Source organism: Solanum stenotomum, chromosome 10 (genome assembly GCF_019186545.1).
Source record: "Solanum stenotomum isolate F172 chromosome 10, ASM1918654v1, whole genome shotgun sequence".
NCBI classification, from domain to species: Eukaryota; Viridiplantae; Streptophyta; class Magnoliopsida; order Solanales; family Solanaceae; genus Solanum; species Solanum stenotomum.
Window position 1 is genome coordinate 46,848,440 of NC_064291.1, and position 20,739 is coordinate 46,869,178.

The window sequence follows — 20,739 nt, forward strand, 5'->3', positions numbered from 1 at the left end:
ACTAATTTTGTTATCTATAAACAACCAAATTCAGAATATTACCTACACCAATACATGTACCCAAATATTAGCATGAAAGTTGGTGTTTAGATATACGACCAAAATGATATTCAAGTGCACTAATCAACTATATAAAAATATTCAAGTGCACTCAATAAGTCAATATATCCAAATTCAATCTATAAAGGGATTTTTAAACGACCTTAATTCATATTGTAACACAAAAACATACACCCAACATAATAGATCATGAAAAAAAGACTCAAATATATTATATAAAATAATTAAAATAAACACGCAAAAAACATCAATTCAATAATGATTTATCACAAATACATGATGCGTCCCATCGTCCGTTGTGTTGAATTAGAATTGAAAAATTAGAATCCATGAACAATCAATCAGAATCAATAGGAAGAGAGTTTTCTTTTTGTTAAAAAAAACTTTTTTTGATGAGAGAGAATGTATAGCAAATTTGAGTAAATCGTGAAAGATCAAAGAATTGAAGAAAATCAGGAAATATGAGAAATCGTGGCTAACTATTTGAATTAATATAAAATCTTCTTTTTTTAAAAAAAAACTATTACTATATAGGCAACAAAAAACAATTGCTATATAGCAGTAATTAAGGTACTTAATTTGTATACTTAGGTTTTTTGCTCCTTATTAATTACAAGTGTAAATAATGCATTTTCCTGTATCAAAATTGCCTCATCAACAATATAATAAACTTGATTATAAGCTTTGATGCATTTACAACAAGGGAAAAAAAAGAAGCAAAATGAGAAACTCTTCAAACACCTATACAAGGGGAAATTTACAACAAAAAAACAGAAGTTTTATATAAAGGTAGCATGACAGGTTGGTGTTTTATCTTATGGTGTGGTATCCGTTTCCACCATTTTGCTTGCTACTACTTCGTCTGACTTTACAGCATACGCGGAGGGGAACCAACCTGACTTGCCGTTGCACTCTCCTTCAGACCATCCATTTGGAGCTACCTATAGTTACCACATTAAACAAGAACGATATGCAGTTTCGTTAGAATGCAACTTATTTTGCTTACTAAGTGATTGTATCGTTCTATCACCTTGATAAACATCTATTTGTTAACTAACAATATACCTCCAGAAAAGTTCTCAATAGAACAAAGAAATGCAACAAAACAGTTAACAAGGATTGAGCATACAACATTGCAAAAGAATTGTAAGCTCGCACTTGGGGATTATGAACATAACATGGAGAAATAAGTATTCAAGATTTGGATCCTAATCGGAAGTTCTTAAGCTGGTGTAAATACCGTCAAGGTACTTCAGAAAATGTCAATTTACGCAACCAAAACACACAAAATAAGACGTGTAATTATTGCATAGAGACTGTCTATTGCTTAACTAGGAAATGAAGATAAATACCTGCCGGACTACCGCATAATCGCCAACCTCTAGACTTAGCTCGCCATCTGCTTGGGCATCAAAAGAGTGCATGACCTACCAAAGAATCGAGGAGATGAAGGAATATTGAGACGAATACCGAAAGATCTAGATTTTCAGGAAAACGGAATAATATGTAGAAGTAAATATGCCGACCCTTTAAGAGTCCTAACCTTGGCAATAAAATAGGTAGGACTTTTATCCTCAGCTGCTGGATGTTCAGTTCCGTTTGAAGTTGTATCATGCAAAACTCTCGGCGAATTTGAAGATTGTGGAGATGACTCACTTAATTGCTCTTCTACAAGCATCTAACCCCAAGGAAAAAAATGTTAAATATTAGTGTCCATCTTTTTTTATCTCATTGTCTCAAAGTTGAAGTTTACGATTCTATCCCTTGTAGAAAACAGAAAATCCCGATAGAATAGTTTTATTCTAATGACTAGAAGGAAATAAAAGGTTTGAATCTATAGACCTCAGAGTGCAACTTCTCCAAAATGGAAACAACATTCTGATGATACGATCTTTCAGCATCGACCTGCAAGCTAAAATCATTTTTAGATAAAACAATCACATAGATTACAATTGGAAGTGATCCATGCTGAGACAAAAATGGTGTAAACAAGGAAGTAGTTTTAACAGGAAGCAGAAAAAAATTGAACTTCACCAAAGTGTTCTAGACTTCTTGCACTAAGTAATAAAATGAAAAAGCAAGTCTGCCATGAACGTTTTTTTTTTTTACTTCTAATGGAAGATCTTAGTATTAACATTTATTAATAGGGAAGAAAAGCAGAAAGCAATAACCTAGGAGTTCTCAAGCTAAACAAAATAACTAAGAACATAGGGATCTCCAATTAACAAATGATCAGTCAAGCGGATATAATGAAAAAGGCGCAAAGCATTACATACAGAATATTCATTTATTTAACATATGCAGAATTGAAGGGAAATTTTGATTATGACCCCATTATGCCTAGGTAATTCCAGATATTTGAGTTACTTGACCATTTGACCCTCAGCTACTGGTATTTATAACAAAATAGAATTACTTTCTACATTTACAAGAACTAGTATTATGATCCTGTTATTCCAAATGCTGCATTAGCTAATTTAGTATTTTCCCTGTGCTACATTAACTTTGATATTACTAAATCAATCACTAACATGACTTTAATTCAATAGCTGCATTGTCATCACAATAGTATAGGGGTGCATCATTAAATTTAGATGGATCAGCAACTCCCATGACCTTACCTCCAAAAGATATCCGAAGATACTAGCAGGTTTGAGACTTTTCCTGCAACTTCGGAGATAATGACGTAGGCTACTATTTATAACTGTGTTTCCTCCATCATGGTGGGATTACACTGGGTATGTTGTTGTTTCCTCCATCATGAGAAGCGTTTTTAACTATATACTTGCGGTAGACTATGAAGTTTCTACGTACATGGTGTTCTTTTATTTCAAATGACTGAAGTTAGCAACTACAATTCCAAAAATTATTCAATTTAAGGTCATTTTGACTAAGCAGTTAAAATTTTAGTCTAACACAAATCGTGATGTCAGAACAAGTTATGTCCTAAAAAGTGGTAAAATTCACTGTTCTGATTCTTCTGAAAGTATATCTCAAAAAGTGGAATTCTGTCACCATTCTGTTTCCAATAACCAGTTTGTCTTTCTTTAAGGATAAATCAAGATGTTTAACAACTTGATGTACACGTAATAGTTTTAAAATGTAACAATCTCCACTTGTACATCAGCGCAGTAAAGTTACTTTGGGAAACAAAATTTGCAAATTACTAAACCAAATAGCCAATCAATGCAACACCAAGACCAATCATGATTCTTCTACAAGCATAACATGCATACGAATTGAATGAACAAAGAGAAACCAGAAATACCATGGTAAGAAGCTTTTGGAAAGTAATCTGCTGTTGCTCCTCCTCTACAGATAACATGGCATCAGTTGCTTCTTTGCCAAGAACCAACACTGAAGATTTGAGCTCCGACAATCTTGTTTCTGCATTTTTAAGCTTTGCCAAGCTTTCAGTAGAAGCTTCTCTAAACTTTGATTGACGTCTTATTACTTCAGTAGCCTGAAAAGAGCGGGAATCCACTTAGAACTGCCAGATTTCTTGCCTGACATGATGCAACCTGATATAGAATAGATTACTACCTCCTTGAAAAGGGTGTAGAGATATGCTGATTGAAGGGGTACAATTTCTTTGTTTTCTAACTTTTACTTGCTTTATTTTCTTTTAATAAACAGCCTTTTACGTGAGCCCAACCCCCAACACAGTCGTAAAGGGAAAAAATTGAAGCTTGAAAGATACCTGAGATTCAAACTCCTGGCGCATTCTGTCATAACTGTGAGTCAAATGGCGAGCATCTTCTAAAGGAGCACCATGTATTGATGCTCTCAACGGCTCACAAACCTACAGCTAAAAGGAAAAATGATCAAACACTATGTACTCTATGAACCAAGAAATGGCCACAGCCACTACGTGTCTGTCACATCATAGACTCATCAAGAATCAAGAAAGAAATACTCAACTGCACTAGGCATAATACTAGCAAAAGATTCATCAAGTTATACCATTTGCAAGTTTTAACCTGTCAAGAGTGAAATATCTCGCCCCAAATTTAACCGTTCAAAGAACCCAGATAAAATGCTCTCATCATAAGTGAATATATGTGCTTGACATACTTTAATGCATCATATGATATGTCAGAGAGATACCTAACTACTCGTTCTTGTTGTGTTATTTAGACATCAGAAACAGATAGCCTTGCGCTTCAGATCAAAATTCTGCCACGGCACATAATGCATTATGTTTTTCAAAAATGATTAGAACTTATATCTTACTGATGCATTATTTTTTTTTATTGCACAAAGAGTGAGAAGTGCATTGTTTTGGACCTTATGCATGCCTGTGTTTGTTTTATGTTGCCTGGTTGGTCTCTACACATTTTTTCTTCTAAACTATCAAGCATTATTTTGTGTATCTATAAATCAGAAAGTATTTTGTCTCCCACAAAAATAGGTAGACCATATCTTCATACATTAGGCAAGCTTCTGATCGCCGCAATGCCTCTGCAATCAGCAGCACATCACAACTCCCGTTGCAAGAAATGGAGCAAAATGGTAAGGTAGAGACATACAATAATGACCTTCATCATGTGACCTTCAATCTCCATAATGTAAATATCCTTTTCTTTGTGTGGTATACCATTGGGAATGCATATGACTGTAAAGCTAAACAGCATAGATCTAACCTGTGATCCAAGAACTCCAAGCATAATTTCCTTTTGATCTTCCATTGCAGCATGTGAAGTACCAAATTCCACGGCAACCTTTGGCAAGGTAGAAGGACCATTTTGAATCTCACTCCCATATTTATAACAATTGTCCACCAACTTTCTAGCTGCAAGATCAAGTTGAAAGCTGACACTTCCATATACATGCTAAATAACTGAAGCAACATAAGATATGAATGGAGGTCCACAGACCTATTTCCACTTGTTTTTTACTTGTTGATATATATCCTTCTACACCACGAACAATATCTCTCTGGAAATGCTGTTAAACACAATGCAACAAGTTAGATTTTTTATTTCTTTTTATGACAAGGGAAATCCGCAGCTGCTACCCTTTGGGTGCGCACAGGGTAAAACCCCCGCTCCTATGCAATAGTTCGCAAACCACATAGGCCCGGTGCGACGAGCTCGACCCAGAAGGCAAACCCCTTGCTTTCGCTGGCAAGACCTCCAACATGGAAGTCCCAAGCCCAAACCACTGGGCCACCCCGAAGGGTTATGCAGCAAGTTAGATTTTTCCTTGCAAGAAAGATCCATATGATGTTAACAAAAGGACATTCTTAATAGAATTGTTTTAATGAGTGTTCAAAATCCTCTTACTAACTGGAATCAAAGAATTAGTAGATCTGCTCCACGTAAAATTGGGAATGGCCAAGGTTATGAACTTCTAATTTGATGATCAAGTTGATTCCATATCGAACGAAGCCAAAATAGGGTTATATGCATTCTCATTATAGTCATTCAGTCCTATCGAAATAGATACTATATTTACATATGGATCTCTACCTACATTGAATTTAGGATTAGGAATACACATAATTGGGCCTGGTTTTAACAAATCTCTATTGAACGCAATTCACTTCTTTGAGTTTGAGGACTATCCTAATAGACAGAAAATTGTTAACAAAGTTGTATTGGTGTTATACCTTTGCAGCCCTTGTAGACATATATAATTCCTGAAGTCGCTGATGAATCTCCAGTTCTGCTTCATCGACCATCACAGATTCATGGCCCAAGTGCCCCAGTTGTCTCAAAATAGCCTAATAACAAGAAGAATATGAGCTCTTTCAGATAGAAGTCAAGAACCATCATAAAATATCTTCATTGAACTCATGTTTTAGTGATTACCATACAAGTTTGACCCAAGTATATGATCTCACAAGTTTTGGATTTACTCCTTTAATGTTGACCTTGAGTCAAGTATTTGGGTCAGCTACTTATGGAATAACCTTACTAGTCAAAGTCATTTTAGTCATCTCCATTTTAGCCCTTCTTATTTATCGTCCAACTCAATTTCTTCAAAACTCTAAAAATTACAAGACCAGAGAGATGATCCAGGAGTAAGGTTCCCTTGTTATCTTGGAAGATTCCCTGAAGAAGGGCATCTTTCTACTTGCATCTAACAATTACAGTACATCGACTTTCACATTTCATTATTGTTTCAGTTGTGATTTGAAAAATTGTTTCAGATTTTATCATGGAAATCACAATCATAGACTAGATCAGCAGGAACAGGAAGTAGAACTCACAAGTAACTCTTTTCCGACCGAAACATTACAGAAAAGAGAAATATGAGATACAGAAACTTATAAATATAATAATTTCAAATTGATCCAATGAAATATTGTATTATAGATTAAGTTGACGACATGATGCTGGAAAGTAGCCGAGAACAGCTTCTTGTTGCATTCTCATACCAGCTAGAGGTTAAATTCGCAGGCATGAACCACTAATTAAATTCAACTGTTGTGACACCTAAAGATGCACCTTGGAGAACTGGATATACATGTACTATAACTTACAGGGGGAAGTTGAATTAATGGTGCTGATACAGTAACAATCAGCCCATTTGTCATGTTCAGGCCATCTCCTCAGATTCATCGATAAGTCAAGAAAGATAGATTGCTAACAGCAACCAGCACAAGATATGCTAGTAACACTACCTTCATGTAATAAACCCATTTCTGCATAGGATTCTATCTATTTCATTACTTAACCTTTGTCAAATAAAAACTGCTTGTTGTATTATTTCGAATTTTCATTTAGTATATAAGCAAGGTCACATGTTCCAACTTAAAATGGAAAACAACAAATTGTTATCGAATTACATATACATCTAGTGTGCATACAGGAAAATGATTTATTCCTCTTTCTAAGAGTAGGATCTTTGCTTGGTCTGCCTTTTCCCCTCCTTTCTTTGTAGAATATTAGCCTCTGGACACATATACCAAAAGCTCAATGTCCAATTTGCAGGAAATTGAGGAGCTTCAACAATCCTATTCTTGGGTCTAAGCGCCTCTTGCCCTACCAACATCGCAAAAGGCTTTCGGGGCTTACACCCACTGTTAAGGACCTAACTAAGGCTTTAAGGTAGGAAGTACAAAGTTAAAGGGAAAAGGAGCTAGCGGGTGGGGTTCTGCTGAAAGAAAAGGTGAATATAGGTGTCTATTTACTTTTTTCCAGCTGTACCAAGCAACAGGAGGAGAAGAATAATACTTTGCCAAATGAAATCAATATGTTGCCTCATTTCCCATCACCTCTTATTACTTGCTCCAAAGAAATAAAAATAAAGAAAGTGTTAGCAAATGGCAAAGGTGTCCATTCCTTGGATTCCAAGTGATTGTATTCAATCGTGGAGAACAAGTCATAGGGATACAAATGTAACACATCATAGCAGATGGGTTCACGTTAGCAACATTTGTCAAGCATGAGTACACATTAGCCAGACAAGGACGACAAAAGATTGTCTCCCAGTTTTGGTCAATTGCCATCACTCATACCCACAAGAGTGCTATCAGGAACTCAGTTTTCACCACCACCCAACAGTGGCCCTAAGATTTTCACAAGAGGGTTTCTGGTTGATGCTTTGGCAATAGCTAAGCTCAAAAATACAATCGATTCAAAAGCCACATTCATGAGGCCTTCTCGAGTGGGAGTTGTTACTTCATTAATATGGAAGGTTCTTGCAGGCATTTCTTCCGCCAAAAATGGACATTCAAGGGACTCTTCTTTATTATTTCCTATTAACTTAAGGGGAAAATCAAATTTACCATCTTTAGAACATGCTCTAGGGAATTGGTTGACAACATAGCTCCGAAGTTTGTCAGGAGAATCACCCTTTTTATATAGGGTGAACCTCCACCCCTGAAAACCCCTAGCGGGGAGAGTAACAATGGCCCTTTCCTACTTCACTCCCTTGTTGGACTGAACCCACAAACTTATGGTTGGAGATTGCGGTTCCTCACCGCTAGGATAAACTTTAGTTAAGTTTACTTTTCTCCGGTTCTAGTGGCTTGTTATTCATTGGTAGCACAAGATTGTTATTGTCTAGCTACATGCATCACACAACTTTTCTAATTGATGGTAGACTTGTCATCCATCCTTATGTTCAGCGGCATATACATCCCAAGGACAAAGGAATACAAAGCGCAATAAATCCTCCCAGGGCTACTTTAGGTTCCATTGTTCAAACTACTACTCAAAGTCCATATACTGTAGAACAAATTCCAAGAGACTCCAAATAAACTTCAAACCCCAATAATCAAACAATATAGTAACTCACAATAAGCAATAATATTAATAAAAATGCAATCTTTATCCAAATAAACAAGTAACAACTATGCTAATTGATTAAAACTTATCTCAACTTGTCTCTAATCCTAAAAAAAATTGGTAACTTGTCACTTCTCCTACCAAATACTTAAAAAAAACAAATACATCACTGTATCAAAGTACATAAAAACCAAACCTGCTGTTGCTTAGCCACTTGCTCCCTCAATTTAGTCGCTTGTTTCTTTATAGCCTCCATATTAGGTCCTTCCCAGTTCTTCCCCAAAGAATAAATTCAAAATCTTGATGCAGACCCACTTAAAATCAAGCAAAAGGTAACCAAAGAAAGGTGCTTTACATACATGGAGTTTCCCCTTTTTCTTGGAGAAGGAGAATCTATCTTTCTTTTTTATTGTTACAGGTAAGGTTAGGAACAGGAACAAAACATACCAGGAGAGCAAGAACCAATAATAAGAAAATAGAAAGCGTGGTTAGAAAGAAATATAAAAAGGCTATGGGACATAGGAGAAAAAGTGTCGGTTACTGTTTCTGCACAAAATGAAAGTTGAAACGCCAGAGGAAGAAGAATAGTGGATGTGTTGAAAAGGGAGGAAGATAGTGGAAAACAGACAGAAATACAAGTTTTCTTTGTTTTTTTAAGTACAAGCCTGACTGTATTAGAGTGTGAATGTGTGACCAACATAGGTTGTCCATCTTTCTTTAATTAAGATCTTGATTTGAATTTTAGGTACGAAAAAAAAAATTATGTTAGGAATGTCAATCAAAATGAGTCCTACAATGCACGAGGATTTCAATATAGATTCTAAATATCAAGTGAGAAATTTTAAAACAATGTAAATATGTGACTTTTTTTCTTCTTTTAAATTTGAATCATTTCTTGAATTATTGGCTTGCAATGTATCTCAAACATTCTAGTTATTTGGATTTGCTTTTGCGAACAATGTGAGAGTGTGTGACTTATTTGCACCTTTCTAGTCTAGGATATGGCATGTAACACTTCATTTTATTTTTCTCCTTTATATTTTCTTTATTGTATCTTGGTGGATAGTTTAAGGTTTTTGTTTGATTGCTTGTCCTTTTTGTTGTTTTTACAAAGTCTCAATTAAGGTTTTATGAAGATACTTGGAGGTTAAAGGAGTATATATAGTGTTTACTATGGCAATCAAAGACATATATGATAGATTAACGGGAGACTCAAAACACTTTAATTTCTAATTGCAATAGAATTGTATTAAGGATTAATTCTTAGTCCGTTTTTATTTGTTTTGATGACGCCACGAAAAATTCAAAAAGAGGTATCACGGTTTATGTTATTTGCGGATTACATAGTTTTGATTGACAAGATCCACATTAGAGTTAACACTAAGTCAAAAATTTGAAGGCACACCCTGCAATTTAAAGATTTTCAAATTGAGTAAAATCGACACAAAGACAAAATAATTGAAATGCAAATTCAATTACGTAATGTATGAAACCGATGTGAAAGTGAGGCTTCATATAGGGTTGCATTTGATAGAAATATTGCATTTGATTTTTGACTAATTGACACAATACACATCTTAATCTAATTATGTACGTAAAAAATCATAATAATAATATTCTCATAATATTAGAGATTTAATTTATATCACCAAAAAAATAGTTCAATATTTCATCATTGAAGAGCTCCAAAGCTTAGACTAAAATTTTAATATTGAATATTCATGTTCACTTAAAAATAGGTTAATTCATAATTGAAGAGTTTCAAAGTTCAAATTTTAAAATTTGATCTGTTGCAAATGTGAATAATTTAGAGTGAATAATATATCAAAAGACTTCAAACATCGAGAGAGGAAATCATATCTAAATTTTGAGATTGTTTAGAGGAGATTTAAATTGTTCGATATTAAAAAACAATCAGTTCGTTGAGAAAAATGCATTTTGTTGTAGTTGTGTAAATACTGTATAAGTAGATATGGTTGTATACACATGTGATACATATTTATACCTCATATATGCATGATTATATATTGTTCACACAATATTAACACATTACATAACTATTTATACAATATCGATATATTGCATATACATACGATCATTTTATTTGAAAGTATTTGTTGTCACTTGTACAATTACTCAAGAAGCCCAAAATTAAAGAGCACCCGTTTTAGGGCATTTATGCGAAGGAAAAACTACATAATTAAATAAACATAGTTGTTATATATTCATAATCTAGCAACACTTTCAAAAGATTCTCTAACATAGCTAAGGTTTTATAGAAAATCTCTCCCCTCTTGCCTGCCGCCCTNCCCCCCCCCCCCCCCCCCCCCCCTCCTTCCATGTTTCCTTCTCGCCCTCTCTACAATTAATTGAGTGAATATTTCTTCTTTTCCTTTTGTATTTTCTATATTAATACGAAATTACATAAAGGATTTATCTGAATTATTTCTATATACATCTTTGGTTCTAGGTCTTAATTATTTTCTGGGTAGCTATTGATTGTTGATTCATTTTTGTTGTTGAATTAGCGTTATCAATTTTCCATTATAGGTTCTTGATTTGTTATTCAATGTAGAAATCTTCTCTTCTTCTTGGATTAATATAACCAAGTGTATCTATGTTTGAAAAATTATATTTGTATATAAAAAGATACACATATCATCAAACTATATCTTTTTTCAATTGATACAATCAATTATATTTATGTATAAAAAATAGTATAAGTGTTTTAAAAAAGAGCAACTTTCACATATAGCAAACACAAAATTCATATTTGTATGCTATAGAAAAATTTGCATAATTGCGCTCCATAGCAAACGTGCTATGACTAGGCTATTTTGCTATACATATATACAAAAAAAACAATTGTATAATTTGTTGGCTCCTTTTCAGATTTGTATAATTTCGCTGGCAGGCCATTTGTATAAATTGTCAGCCTCTCGTTTGTATAAATCGTTGAGAGTCTCTCAATTTGATTTTATGTGTTTGTATATCTGTATAAAATTTGAATTTGTATACAATTGAATCGAAATAAAACGTTTGTATATCAAATATCGTTCTCTCTCTCACTTTATACAAACATAAATTATACATTGTATTTTGTATAATTTGTGTTTGTATAAAGCGAGAAAGAGAGAAAAACAAAAGAGAACTGGACAAGGGAATATTTGTATTGTATAATTATAAGTGTATAGGACAAAAATATATGTATTTGCATGTGTATATACAATTTTCTCTCGCTTTATACAAGCAGAAATACAATTTATACATTTCTGTTTGTATAAAACGAGAGAGGCGGGCGAGAGAGGGAGAGTAGCGAGCGAGAGTTTGAGGAAGAGAAGCGATTGGTAAACAGTTTGCTACAGGGCACAATTAAATCAAAGCGTGGTTATACCATTTAATTTGAATTAATAGTTTGCCATTATGTACAATTTTTCCTTTAAAAAATGGATCAGCGTATAAAAAAAAAACCAATACAACTATCATTAGAAACAACTGTATTTACATATTTATTTCAAGTTTGATACAATATTCTAGCACTGTACCAATTTTTTTTTTATTTGTGTAATCATAAAAATGATACATACTGTATTTATCATTTTAATTTGGGATGATACAATATGTATTTGTGTATCTATTTTCAATTTCAAACCTAATATCTGAATTTTTGCGCGAGAATGAGAAAAATAGGTGAGAGACTATTGTAATTTCAAAAAAAAAGAGAAGATTGTGTAAATGTATATCTATGTATCTCAGTTTTAATTAAGATACAACATACTCAACTCTTTTCTCTATCTCGATCATGTAACATCCGACAATTTGAAGTGGCTTTGAAGGAGCTTGAAATTTGGAAATAGTCATTTTTGGAAAAAAAATGAAAAAAATCTGGAAATTTGGTTAAGTATAGAAAAAAAATGAGTTTTTGGCCAACTTTGAGTAGTCGTAACTCCTAGCTCAGGATAAGTTAGGAGTAGTTCCAGTTATGGTTGCAAAGCTCGTGGAATGACCTTTCCAACGCCACCAAGTTTGCTTGATTCTGAGTTCGTATGAGGGAGTTATACCCTTTAGAAGTTGGGCAGTTGGAAGGGAAATCCGTCCGGAAATTTAAGGGCATTTTGGTCTTTTCACAAATCATTTCTTTTGAGCTCATATTGTTGTATTAGGCTGATCTTTGGATCATTTTGTCCCATTTTGAAAGAGAAAGAGTTAGGGTTCTTGAGAGTGAAGAAGAGAAGAAGGAGAAGAAGAAGAAGAGAAGAAAGAGGAGAAAGGAGATCAACAAGTTTTCGTCGTGGATTATCGTCGGGAGTGATCCCTAATAGGTATGTGAGTTCTTTTCGTGTGGGTTGATCTTTTCCCTCACACACACCAAGTTTATTCTATGATTTGAGAAAAGATTGGGATTTGTTGTTGAAGTGTTGAAGTTGTTAGTTGTTGTTGATGTTGTTGGTAGTGTTGTTGAAGTTATTGTTCGTTGTGAGACATGATTGGGGTTGTGTAATTAAGTTGAAACCTATTGTATGTTGAGGGAATTATGATTCTAAGAGTTATGACCCTTTTGAAGTTGATTTACCATCAATTTTCAGCAAATTTTGGCTATCGATACCCATCCACGGGCGTGACCTACGGACCGTAGATCGATTGACGGTCCGTACTGGTCAACCGTCAATCGGGACAGAAGTTGGGTTTTTGGGGCATCGATCTACGGTCACGATCTACGGTCCGTAACCTGACCTACGAACCGTAAGTTCGGACCGTAGGTCAACACTTAGTCATTTTTTTAAATGAATTCTGGGGAAAGTTTCTGACGCGATCTACGGACCTGCAGGACGGATCGTAGGTCCATCTATTGTCCGTCGATGGCGTCCGTAAGTCCCATCTGTGTCACCAGAAATCTGAAGTCTCAGCCAAGTTTTCCCCACTTCTTTTCTCACTTTCTCATGCATGTTCCAAAGTATTATACCTATGTTTTATAGTTGTTTCCGACACTCCAAAGTACGTCCAAACGTTCAAGAATCCCTCCATAACATGTGATGGAACACCTTGAATTCATAATTCCGATTCAAGAAAAGATAGTCCCAAGTCAAGTGAAGTTAGAAGTCAAGAAAAAGAGTATAGAGTTTCAAGTCAAGTAAGAGTCTCAAGTTTCAAGTCGAGTAAGAGTCTCAGTTTCGAGTTAAGTCATGAGTTTAAAGTTGAGTTCTCTTTTTAAAGGCTATTAGGGAACTAAGTATTCCCAAAGGAAGTTATAAATGCTATTACATTTGAGTAAGATGGGAACCATGTTTTCTTTCTCCAAAAAGAGCCTTTGGGCTAAAGTTTTGAGTAATTATCTCAACTAAAGAAAAATGTGTTTAAAGACATCTATGGGCCAAAGTATTTTTGGGAGTAGTATTGAGCACCGAATTGGGGACACGAGTTCTGATTTACTCAATTCTCCATAAGAACCATGCGCCAACATGGGATTTCTCGGATCATACTTTTTAGATGATCACGAAAGTTAAGCTAGCGGATCCACTAAGTAAAGTTAGCTTCCTATATCACGGCAAGGTATAGGATGATCCTTGGCAACGTGAGGTAAAACGTTGTATCATCACTAGGGCTCATAGTGGTGGTTGTNCGACTCCTCACTCAGATATTGATAGTGTCCGTGAAGTTCTTGGAGAAATGAAAACTTCTTGAAAGAAGCTTCGACCAATGTATCTTCCACATCTCCAATCCATACCTCTTGAAAAGGGTATGAATTGGAAACCTACCTGGAAAAGTACTCCATTACTCGACAACTTTGTCCGCCGGTTTCAATATTCGGTGGATGATGTTGTAGACGGAGCAGCGGCTAAATATGTTAAAGAACACAATATCTTTGTGAACTTAAAGCATGAGATAGCAGCGTTCATCTTTAATGTGAATAAAATTCATTCCATTCAAGATGGGTTCTTTTCCCCTGGTATTCTTTGGTCTCAAAGGGTTTTATACCCATTTGATTCTAATAATACCAGGTTTGCTAATGAATCCCTTGATTTATTTGAAAAACAAGTAGGACCCCCTTTCTCTAGCTTATTAGGGGCCTACCAAGGAGTTCCATTAGTGACTGGTAGATTGGCTCAGGCCATTGAAGGTGGTGGGAAGCGGAGGATCTTTGCTATATGTAATTATATAAAACAAAGACTTCTGCATCCCGTCCATATTTGGGCTATGACTGTACTATCAAGTCTTAAGACTGATGGTACATTCAACCAAGAACGTCCGTTGCAGTATCTAAGACTTAAAAGACCGAAGTCTTGTTACTCTTTTGATTTAAAATCAGCAACAGACCGTTGGCCATTGAGTGTTATATACACCTTAATCGAAATGATTTGGGGTAGTACTTTAGCATCTTCAATAGTCAACAGTTCTTTGGGTCTTAACACCTTTCTCGTATCACCTCCTATGGTGAAGAAGATTAGTGAAGTAGCCTTTCTTACTGGACAACCGTTAGGTTACTACGGTTCATGGTCACTGTTCTCGCTGTCCCATCACTATATAGTGTGGTTGGCGACTTTGAAGGCTTATCCGCTACGAAGCACCCCGTTTGTTGATTATGCCCTTCTTGGTGATGATATCCTAATCACCGACAAGAAGGTGGCCAATCAGTACAGTAGGTTATTGGATAGACTCAGTGTTACCATTTCATTTGCTAAATCAATAGTATCTGAAAATGGAACAATTGAGTTTGCTAAGAGGTTTTGGATACGAGATATGCAAAAAGATATCTCTCCCATCTCTCTCAAAGCTTTAACCTCCTGTAGAACGACTGTAGGCCTGTGCCAATTGTCCTGCCGATACTCGATAGAAATATCGACTTTACAAAGGCTAGCGGGTGCAGAAATGGTCTCCGGGTGCCGATCCCGCCCAGGGTGTAGGCTCGGGGCGTGACAGATCATCTCTCTCCTCTATCTCTTTCGATTTAGCTCATCTTTCTTCTCTTTAAAATTGTTGCTATGAATCGTAAAACAAAGGGTAAATCACATAAATATGTAATAATAAGAAAATATTTACCATCTATGGCAATATAATATTTTTAACTTGATATAGCAATTATTTGGAATTAAAAAATTGTACAGTGAAAGCCTCTCTATCTCGCTTCTTTCCCTCTTTCTCTGCCATTTTTCTCTTCCTTCTCTTCTTCTTTTTCTTTGAAATTTTCATTTAAAGAAATATCTTCAAATCAGTTTTTGCCCATATATCGCAATTTCACCCAAAAATACGATAAGAATCATGTGCTCAAGCAGGAATTTAAAATCTCTAAAATCACAGCATCAAGAGTTCACCATTGATGGTCATTATAAAACTTCAAATTTTGAATTCATTATTTGAGTTTTATGAATTTGTGATTAGTTTAAATAGGTTGTTCCTACAAATAATTAAAAATATCATTTGGAGTTTATTTCTCAATTTTAACAGGGTTTGGTTAAGTTTAGAATTGATTTTAGGAGAATATTAGATTGAAGCTCAAAAAATATGAAGTTTACGGAACTGTATCTCAATTGTATTAAAGTTGTATTATATATGTTTCATAACTGTATTAAAATTGAATTAAATCATGAATAATACATTTATAATACATATGACAAAATTCACTTCCTTTTTAGTGATTTCAACTAAAATAATTTAGGTAACACAGTTGTAATACATTACAATATAGACACAATACATTTGTAATACATATTGCAAACTACACTCTTTTTCTTAGTAAATCAAAATAATTTATAAGACACATGTAATACATGTTTTATTCATGAATTATACATTTTTAATACATATTGTACACTTCACTCCTTTCTTAGTGATACCAACAACAATAATTTAGGTAACACATTAATAATACATTTTTAAGACATGCACAATACATTTTTAATACATATTGCAACCGTTACTCATTTTTTTAGTGACACAAATCAAAATAATTTACAAGACACGTATAATATAATTTTTACCGTGAACAATACATTTATAATTTGCAAACTTCACTCTCTTCTTGTTGATACCAACCAAATAATTTAGGTAACATACTTATAATACATTTATAATTCATATTACAAACATCATTCATGTTCTTAGTGATACAATCAAAATAATTTATAAGACATATAATACATGTTTTATTCATGAATAATACAAGTTGAATTAAGTCTATAGATAATTCTCTCGTCTTTCGTTAGTAACGTTTTTCATTAATTCTTAATTCTCTCTTCTAATTCAACTTTAATATTGTGTAATACACTTTTAATGCAAATTTAATTCATTTTGCAGTTTATTGATTGATTTGTTACTATTGAATTACTTGTTTAATTCATTATTGATACAAGTTTAATTCACTCTATAGATCAATGTCTTGTCTTCATTAGTTACATCTTTTATTCATGTTTAATTCTCTCTTCTAATTCAACTTTAATATTTGTGTAATACACTTTTAATACAAGTTTAATTCATTTTGCAATTTATTGGTTGATTTGTTACGATTGTATTACTTGTTTAATTCATTATTGATACAAATTTTATTTAGTTTACTGATCATAGAATGTTCTTTCGTTTGCTACATTTTGTATTCATGTCTAATTCTCTTTTAATTCAACTTTAATATGTGTGTAATACATATTTAATTCAAGTTTAATTCATTTTGCAGTTTATTATGTCTCTTTATTTGTTACAAAGATGACATCATATCTTCAAATCTAACTTTCTCATGTGAATTCACCTTTAGATATGAGGAAGTATGTGGCACAAATATGACATCACATCTTCATTTATTCAAACTTTCATATCTTCATATATTCAAATATTCATATATTCAAATCTTTATATATACAAATATTCAAATCTTCAAATTTTCATCAAGTATTAAACAATTATTTATATAACCTTCATTAGAATGAAAATCGTCGACAAAGCCAAAGCAACAAATAAAAAACTAATCGACTTCTTCTATAAACTAAGCAGCCCCAATCCTTCGATTTTTGAAAATTTCCCTAACTTTTCTATAGATCTTTTGCCTCTGATAAAAGCCTAATTTTTTTTTTATAATATTGAAAAATCATAGATAGAGGAGGTACAGGGAGAAAAAGAAAGAAAAAAAAGCATAGAGAGAGAGGGGGTGCAGAGAGGCAGCAGGGCTAGGGAGGAAAAGAAAAAAATAGCGAGAGATAGAAAAAAAACGGAGAAAGAGCGCAAGAAAAAATAATAGATCTAATAAAATAAGTATACATAATATCATTATATATTGCTATAAATGGTAATAATTAAAAGATATGTTTAAATATAATAGTTATTAATTAAAGGGACTTATTCAAGTAATTAATCTTAAACAAAAGTTTATGAGTAACTGACCCATAAAAAAATAGGCCTTTTGCAATTACAGAAGCCCAGCCCAAACTCCTCCACCGACCTCTTTTTCCTCTTTACATATATCCCAAAAGTACCCCTATTGTTTTGAGTCTCATCAGAAAACACAAAACAAAACCCTAATCCGAAGAACGTTGTATATCTTGTTCTCTGTTTTAGCGGCTTATCGGAAAATAACAATGGCGGTAGAAGCTGCAAACCAACCAAAAATTCGATGGGGGGAGCTAGAAGATGATGCGGAGGACTTGGATTTCCTGTTACCGCCGAAGCAGGTAATTGGGCCAGACCGTAATGGATTGAAGAAAATCGTGGAATACAAGTTTAATGAGGAAGGTAACAAGGTGAAAATCACTACTACTACACGTATCTGTAAGCTTGCGAATGCAAGGCTTAGTAAAGGGGCTGTTGAGCGTCGTTCCTGGCCTAAGTTTGGTGATGCTGTTCATGAGGATGTTGGTGCTCGTCTTACCATGGTTTCTACTGAGGAGATTATTCTTGAGCGCCCTAGAGCTCCTGGTATGGATCTTTTCTTCTTGTGCTTGGTTGATCTGAATTGGGTTTTTGTCGATTTGTTTTTTTTCTTGATTTCGGTCGTGCTTTCTAATTCTGTTCTTATTGTCAATTGGGTCGTTTTTGTTTTGCCTTTTTGGTCTTGAATTCATGGTCTTTGTATTGCCTTCTCTGTCCTTTATTCTATATTTGTGTTTTTATAGTTGTGTCTTGTATACTTTTTTTTATTGATGTAGCATTGTAATTAATGGTGGTTGTGGATTTATTTGTGATAAAATTGGTAGATGTCTGATCTCTGATCTGGAGTTTTGATTTTGATGTATTAGCAAGCCATGTGTATTGTGAATTTGGTTGGAGTTCCTTTTGCGTGCTGTTGCAGTTCGTAGTAATAAGGATTAAAAAGTGTAAGGAGAATTATAAAAAAGAGGGAACTTTGGGTGAAAAAGTTAATAATTGTCTTAAAACAGAAAACCTTTTGGATGAAGTTCTTGTTCTCTTGAGTTGGATGAAGTTCTTGTTCTCTTGAGTTAGGTTAGAAGGGGAAAGCTGGGTTGCAGGGCTTTTAACTTTATTGTATGAAATGTCTAATAGATTAGTCCCATTCCTTGAACAAAGACAAAGATCATTGCTTTATTTATTTTTTTTCCTTCTGCCTACTTCTCTGGTCTCCTATGTGAGTATAAACATTGTTTGCTAAAAGCCTAATAACAATTTGATCCAGCATCTCTTGGATTGCCTATTATATAGAGTTGTGCAATTACACGTCATTCAAGTTCACACATTATTGGCTACTCAATCCAAGTAGTGAGGCAGGGAGTTTCCATTAAGTGTATGCATTTGTCATGATTGTTTTTAGCTATGGTAATGTACTATACCTTTGATGAAGAAAAAGATTGGTTTTGCGAGTATTGAGAAGTGGGAAGATATACTCCCCCTTTCACTTTCACTTGTCCACTTTACTAAATGTAAATTTTCACTTTTACTTGTACACTTTAGCATATCAAGAGATTTTTTTTTTTGTGGTAATTAGATGCTGTATATGCGTGTAAGATTCAAGGACACCCATTCTCTGGCTTGAGCTTAATTTGAAGTTTACCTAACCCCTGTTATTGTGCTTGTGGATTATTGTAAACAGGTTCGAAGCAGGACGAAGGTAAATCTGGTGGAGACTCTCTGAATCAAATTGCAAAAGCAGGGGCTGTTCTTATGGTGTGTAGGACCTGTGGCAAGAAAGGTGATCATTGGACATCAAAATGCCCCTTCAAGGATCTTGCACAGCCAAGTGAGACCTTCGTGGATAGGCCACCATCAAGGGGGGAAGCACCTGCTGCTGGGGCTGGTTCTCAAAAGAGTGCTTATGTTCCTCCGAGCATGAGAGGTGGTGCTGCAGAGAGAGGAAGTGGTGGGGGGACTGAGATGAGAAGAAGGAATGAAGAAAACTCTGTTAGGGTCACCAATCTTTCGGAGGACACTCGGGAGGCTGATTTGTTGGAACTGTTCCGTCCATTTGGTCATGTCAGCAGAGTGTATGTTGCGATTGATCAAAAGACAGGAATGAGCAGAGGATTTGGTTTTGTCAACTTTGTCAACAGAGAAGATGCTGAGAGGGCCATAAACAAGCTCAATGGTTATGGTTATGACAACCTCATCCTTAGAGTTGAATGGGCTGCTCCTAGAGCTACTTAGTGTGTTCTTTCCTTGACAATACCATGTTTATTTCAAACCAATTTTTTTTCTTTTGCTTCACGTCTAGGGCCTTGCGCTCTCTTGAACACTGTTTTTATCTTAAGAAGTTATTGAATGAGGAAATATTGCCTAAGAAGAAGTTTTGTGGAATAATATAGTTTAGCCAGGTTTTCAACAATTTTCTCACAGCAGAACTCTGGAACTGTAATACTCTTCGATTGTAGAGGTCAGTAGTGTTTTTTTGAAACAATTTCAGTTAAGCCCTAGTACATTTGAAGGGCAGTGCATGTTGTCCTTGGTACATTGAGAGATGAAAGCAAGTGCAGTTTGGTAGATGTGTACACGGGTCAATGTACTAGGAACCCAGAACACTAGGGATTAACCAATAGACCGCACCTTTGGTGCTAGCTAGTACTTGAAAGAAATTGTATGACTATATTACAAGAAGTGTTTTTCCGATTGGCTCAGTTGGTTTGGAGAGTGGTCATCCATATGGATGACCCAGGATTAATTCCCCTCAATGCCTTCGGAGTCGAGTCTGTCGATAGGACTTATCTAGTGCAGTTTATATCCCCTATATGATTTGTAGGCTATCTCGACTTAAATACTAGGCACAGGTATAAATTGTTGAATTCTTCCCTAGCAGTAGGTCACATTGAGATTGATCAATCTTTGATGTAATAAAATTAATTATTTAAAGAGGTTTTCTTTTCAATTATCCCCTTGATGTGTTTAGTTTGACCTATTCAGAAAGGAGAATAGATGTTATTCACAATTGAGTTGCTAAATGCACTTAATTACTCTTTAATTTTTTATATTAAATGGGACGCTAGGCATGCTTCAAGATGAGATGACAGAACATTAC

The 20,739-nt window shown here is 34.6% G+C and overlaps 3 protein-coding genes across 3 annotated transcripts; 2 read left to right on the top strand and 1 right to left on the bottom strand.

Moving 5' to 3' along the window:
• Positions 1-714: 714 nt before the first annotated feature.
• Positions 715-8,966, bottom strand: LOC125842300 (SH3 domain-containing protein 1-like). The gene is made up of 10 exons (XM_049521582.1): positions 8,494-8,966; positions 5,672-5,785; positions 4,938-5,007; positions 4,704-4,852; positions 3,761-3,862; positions 3,329-3,523; positions 1,903-1,965; positions 1,604-1,738; positions 1,413-1,487; positions 715-1,001 (listed from the first exon to the last, which is right to left on the bottom strand). The coding sequence occupies exons 1-10, from the start codon at positions 8,551-8,553 to the stop codon at positions 876-878; spliced, it is 1,089 nt and encodes a 362-aa protein (XP_049377539.1). The 5' UTR covers positions 8,554-8,966; the 3' UTR covers positions 715-875.
• Positions 8,967-13,921: 4,955 nt separating this feature from the next.
• Positions 13,922-16,597, top strand: LOC125843064 (uncharacterized mitochondrial protein AtMg01110). The gene is made up of 2 exons (XM_049522305.1): positions 13,922-15,156; positions 16,590-16,597. Exons 1-2 carry the CDS (start codon positions 13,995-13,997, stop codon positions 16,595-16,597), a joined length of 1,170 nt encoding a protein of 389 aa, XP_049378262.1. The 5' UTR covers positions 13,922-13,994.
• Positions 16,598-17,747: 1,150 nt separating this feature from the next.
• On the top strand, positions 17,748-20,019 carry LOC125842305 (uncharacterized). The gene is made up of 2 exons (XM_049521584.1): positions 17,748-18,194; positions 19,324-20,019. Exons 1-2 carry the CDS (start codon positions 17,858-17,860, stop codon positions 19,872-19,874), a joined length of 888 nt encoding a protein of 295 aa, XP_049377541.1. The 5' UTR covers positions 17,748-17,857; the 3' UTR covers positions 19,875-20,019.
• Positions 20,020-20,739: the final 720 nt, after the last annotated feature.

Excerpts from the sequence above, each read along its gene's own strand:
- LOC125842300 (XM_049521582.1), bottom strand. The coding sequence starts at position 8,553 with ATGGAGGCTATAAAGAAACAAGCGACTAAATTGAGGGAGCAAGTGGCT. Across the intron at positions 5,008-5,671 it reads TGTCTACAAGGGCTGCAAAG|CATTTCCAGAGAGATATTGT; the intron begins GTATAACACCAA and ends TGTGTTTAACAG. Across the intron at positions 1,002-1,412 it reads ATTATGCGGTAGTCCGGCAG|GTAGCTCCAAATGGATGGTC; the intron begins GTATTTATCTTC and ends TGGTAACTATAG.
- LOC125843064 (XM_049522305.1), top strand. The coding sequence starts at position 13,995 with ATGTATCTTCCACATCTCCAATCCATACCTCTTGAAAAGGGTATGAAT.
- LOC125842305 (XM_049521584.1), top strand. The coding sequence starts at position 17,858 with ATGGCGGTAGAAGCTGCAAACCAACCAAAAATTCGATGGGGGGAGCTA. Across the intron at positions 18,195-19,323 it reads TGAGCGCCCTAGAGCTCCTG|GTTCGAAGCAGGACGAAGGT; the intron begins GTATGGATCTTT and ends TATTGTAAACAG.